At 40.0% G+C, this 3,982-nt stretch overlaps 1 protein-coding gene across 1 annotated transcript; it reads right to left on the bottom strand.

The window, feature by feature from the left end:
- Positions 1–1,728: 1,728 nt before the first annotated feature.
- LOC118369163 (uncharacterized) lies at positions 1,729–3,499 on the bottom strand. The gene is made up of 6 exons (XM_035753630.2): positions 3,454–3,499; positions 3,001–3,342; positions 2,437–2,787; positions 2,160–2,288; positions 1,967–2,016; positions 1,729–1,860 (listed from the first exon to the last, which is right to left on the bottom strand). The coding sequence occupies exons 1-6, from the start codon at positions 3,497–3,499 to the stop codon at positions 1,741–1,743; spliced, it is 1,038 nt and encodes a 345-aa protein (XP_035609523.2). The 3' UTR covers positions 1,729–1,740.
- Between the last annotated feature and the right edge of the window lie 483 nt (positions 3,500–3,982).

Genomic DNA, 3,982 nt, shown 5'->3' with positions numbered 1-3,982 from the left:
CAATGTTGATTCAGTTTTTTCCCAGTGGGTTGTTTCAGTTATGGCTACAGGACATCCGACATTCTGACTTTGGTGTCGATACAAAGCCTGAAGTGATTCACCAGCTGCGTTATCTGTGTGCAGTGATCGCTTTGATCACTTTGGGACTGGTTGAAACTGGGTTCTGTTCCCACCGTCTTTCCACCATGGACCAGAAAGCTCCAACCATTCGAGGTAGATTGCAAGCAAAGTTGCTAACCCCTGCAGTCACTACAAAAGTGTGACTACATTTATAACGCTATTTGTTTGCCAATTGCTGAACTAGCTCGTGGTGTATATGGCTTGCTACTATAATGGTGACGTTATCCTGTCCTGCTGATTGTTTTCTTTATATTTTGCATTCGTGGCAGACATTAATCTTCTCCTGGATTTCAATATGAAAATAACTAAATACATTGGTAAATATACTAAAGCAACTCATCTCAAAGTGCCCAGAAGTGTTATGGATGAACTTCCCCTTTAATTAAAGTAGCTACAGTAATTATTAGTCACAGTAATACTGCTTCCAACTCACACTCTCATACACCTGATGCCAATCACCTGCATTCTGATCACTTGTTCACACACCTGTATGTCATTATCAACACTATTTAGTTCAGTTCTTTTCACCCCATCTTTGTGAAGTATTGTTTGTTTTTGACACACTTCTCTTCGAAGCTCTGTTTTTCCCCATCATCTACTCATCCCGTGTATGATAGTTTTTGCCTGCCTCACTAACGACACCTTTTGCCTATTCCCTGCCTGTATCTTAGCCTATCGGATTTCCTGTTATTCACCTATTGCCTGATCTCTTGGGCGACGTTTCTAGCCTGTTCCCTGCCTGTACTGTTGCCTTTTGGACGCCCTGTGTATGACCTGCTTCCTGTCCCTGGACCCAGCTACCGGCCTCGTCCTGTGGTCCTTTACATTAAACACCTGCTGCGCTCTACGCTTGAAACCAGCTCACATTCTCCATCGTGTTCATTACAACAATACAGTAGTCTTCTTTTAGTGATCTCTCATTCAGGATTTACACTCAGTAAAATAAATGGATAGTATGCCCTCCCATGATTTTGTCATTGAGTAGGTCCAAGGTTCTAGTGGCCTAACATTACACTGATCGAGAATACTCTACTGATCTCTACTTCAAATGACCTAATATATAGCTAATTTGTTTTTATCACACTTTTCCATAGACTATGTATAGATAAGCTGCCTTATGAAAACAGTTGGTTTACTATTGCTGAAATGGTCATCTTGAAGTGTAGGTAGTAGAGCCTACAGTATGAGAGAAGTAAGAGTTCTGAGACATCCGGCTGAAAACCACAGAAAGAGAGAATAAGAGAGAGAGAGAGGGAGTAAAGAGCAGAGAGAAAGAGAGACGTGTCTTGTGTACAATAGATCAGCAGGCCCTAACAAAGCCTTGGCGACTTCCTCATCTTGTGTTCATCACACACCACAGAGTACCTGTGAATAGGTTGCTGTGTGTGTGAGGCGGTGTTAGTCGCATGAGAATGGAAAAGCCTTTTCTTCACTACAACTTAAAGATGCCTGAGTATGAACTAAATAAATACCTTCAACTTCCTTTGTCTTGATTATTGTTAAATGTTTTATTCATCTGATCACATGGCAGAGAAGCAATACATGTCATTTATTAGTAGCTACAGTTACAATAACAAAGCTAATACAATAACTTAGCGCTCATGAATCTGTTTTATTGTTCTACTGTCTGATCCCAGAGTAGACCGTCTCTTCCTCCATGTTGCTTCTCTGTCTTCTAGACCTGTTGTTCTTGTTGCTCAGATTCAGAGCTACATAATGGAGACCGTCTGCATCTTGGGCCTGTGAAGAACAATATAAAATGGTGAGAGAATATTACTATATGCTATATAGTAATATATAGTAACTGATATTTTTATTGTAATACAACATTTGGAATTCTGCTTACCCCTGCATCTGAAGAAGAGACTGCTGGTCCTCTTGTCTGAGAGACGGGTCCTGAAAAGAAACACAGAAGAGATAATGATACAACTCCTTCTTCCATAACAGACACATCTGCTGATATCAAAGACGAGCAACTTCTATGAAGGAATTAACCTGCTACATACATAATTCATTTATTAGGAATGGACTTCACTTACCTCTACACTGCAGACACTTTCTCTTGTTCATATTGTACATGATGAAGCCAAGGACAGTAATCAGGATAAATGAGAGACCCAATGATGCGCTCAGGCAATACACCAGCAGAAGAGGTCCTGCGCCGTTGTCTGTGAAAATAAATATTGTGCTAGAAGCATAGTAACTATTTGGATGATTGCATGTTTTCTTATGTGATCAAATAACTAGTACTGTGTGCAGATTTACACCGTAGATTATTCAATAGATGTAAAGAAAAGTGTAAGACATATCACCTACCCTTGATGTCCAGTTTGGTCCCATTTCCAAACAGCATCTCCCCACATGAGGCCACAGCACAGTAGTAAGTCCCAGCATCAGAGAGGCTGAGGTTCCTCTTGGGGAGGTTGTAGACACAGCTCTGTGTAGGAGACCCAGCCTCAGGGCTCTTCTCACACTGATCACTCCTGTCTCCATTGGTGTAAATGATTCCTGGATGGGATTCTCCTGAGCCATGTCTGAACCAATAGACGCTGTGTTCTCCTGCACAGATCTCAGTGTGTATTGTACAGTTCAGAGTCACAGAGTCTCCAGGCTGGACTGACTCAGACACAGGCTGCTGTACAACGGTGGTGTTTCTGGATCCTGAACCTGATAAGAAGGTTATTATGTCAGTAAGTATATGTGTGGGTCTTAACTAAACATATGTTGAATACATAAAATAATATTTGATTATGGGAATACATGATTTTGTATTCAGTATCATTGTATCCAGATGGTAAAGTGGAGAAAGTGCTCAAGATGTTCCCATAGTTGCAGTCCATAAGTAACTAGTTATTTTCTCTCTAAATGTGTATTTTGTACCTTTTACAATAAGAATGTATCCTTCTGCAAATTCCATCATATTGGAGTAGGAACTTCCACAATAATATTCTGCTGAATCAGAAAGCTGTACGTCTGAGATCTTTAGGTGGTTTATTCCATTGCCGCTTTCCACTGAGACACGAGGGTTACCCTTAAAGTCATGGTAAAATATAGCATTCTTTTCATACTCATAAAAGGTTGACATGAGCTGAGGATTATATCCGAAGGGTCGGTTGTACCACAAGAAGTGCATTGCCAAATTGCCTTCATGAAAGCAGTGCAAAGTCACTGTGTCTCCAACATTGGCTGACATGAGACGGATGGCTAAGGATTGTGCCACAGCTAGAATACACAAAAGTACAGAACTTCATTATATACCTCAATATACATGTATGAATTGTATCAATAAAGGTGTACATCCTATAAGCAGAGAAATATATATGTGTGACTTACCCATCACTCTGAAAAGTGGAAGTATGATACACAGTGCCATGACCATCTTTGATGTTGTCATCCTCTTTACTAACTGTGTCTTAAGTGGAAAAAGTCTACTATGTAGACAACACTTCTACAATGGGCTTATTGGTGATTGGTCGTTCTGGACACGTGCATCATTTTCGTAAATGCCTTATTCAGCCGACCCTGGTCTTCATAACTGAAAAGTACTTATATAATCAATGTTTAAAGTGGACCAATGCTTACTTTATTGGATATTTTGTGCAAGGTGCATGTCTTGATGATGATGTATATATATATATTTTTTTTTTTACATTGTGTACTTTACAGGCACTGAGTGGACAAAGATGTCCAATCCTGAGGTTGGAGTGTGGAACGAGAAATATAAATGTCCATCAGTAAAACGGGTTTAAAGTAATACTGTTGTCTGGTAAGCATGCAATACATTTTCAAGCACACATTGCAGTATGTACCTGTATATGCTTTTGGTATCAAACTCAGTTTTGTGCGTGAGATATCTTTGGCC

This window comes from Oncorhynchus keta, chromosome 35 (genome assembly GCF_023373465.1).
Source record: "Oncorhynchus keta strain PuntledgeMale-10-30-2019 chromosome 35, Oket_V2, whole genome shotgun sequence".
NCBI classification, from domain to species: domain Eukaryota; kingdom Metazoa; phylum Chordata; class Actinopteri; order Salmoniformes; family Salmonidae; genus Oncorhynchus; species Oncorhynchus keta.
This window is presented reverse-complemented; position numbering and strand designations above follow the sequence as displayed.

Coding starts and splice junctions, on each gene's coding strand:
- LOC118369163 (XM_035753630.2), bottom strand. CDS start 3,499: ATGGTCATGGCACTGTGTATCATACTTCCACTTTTCAGAGTGATGG. Junction 3,343..3,453: donor TCCACTTTTCAGAGTGATGG/GTAAGTCACACA, acceptor TGTGTATTCTAG/CTGTGGCACAATCCTTAGCC. Junction 2,289..2,436: donor GACCAAACTGGACATCAAGG/GTAGGTGATATG, acceptor TTATTTTCACAG/ACAACGGCGCAGGACCTCTT.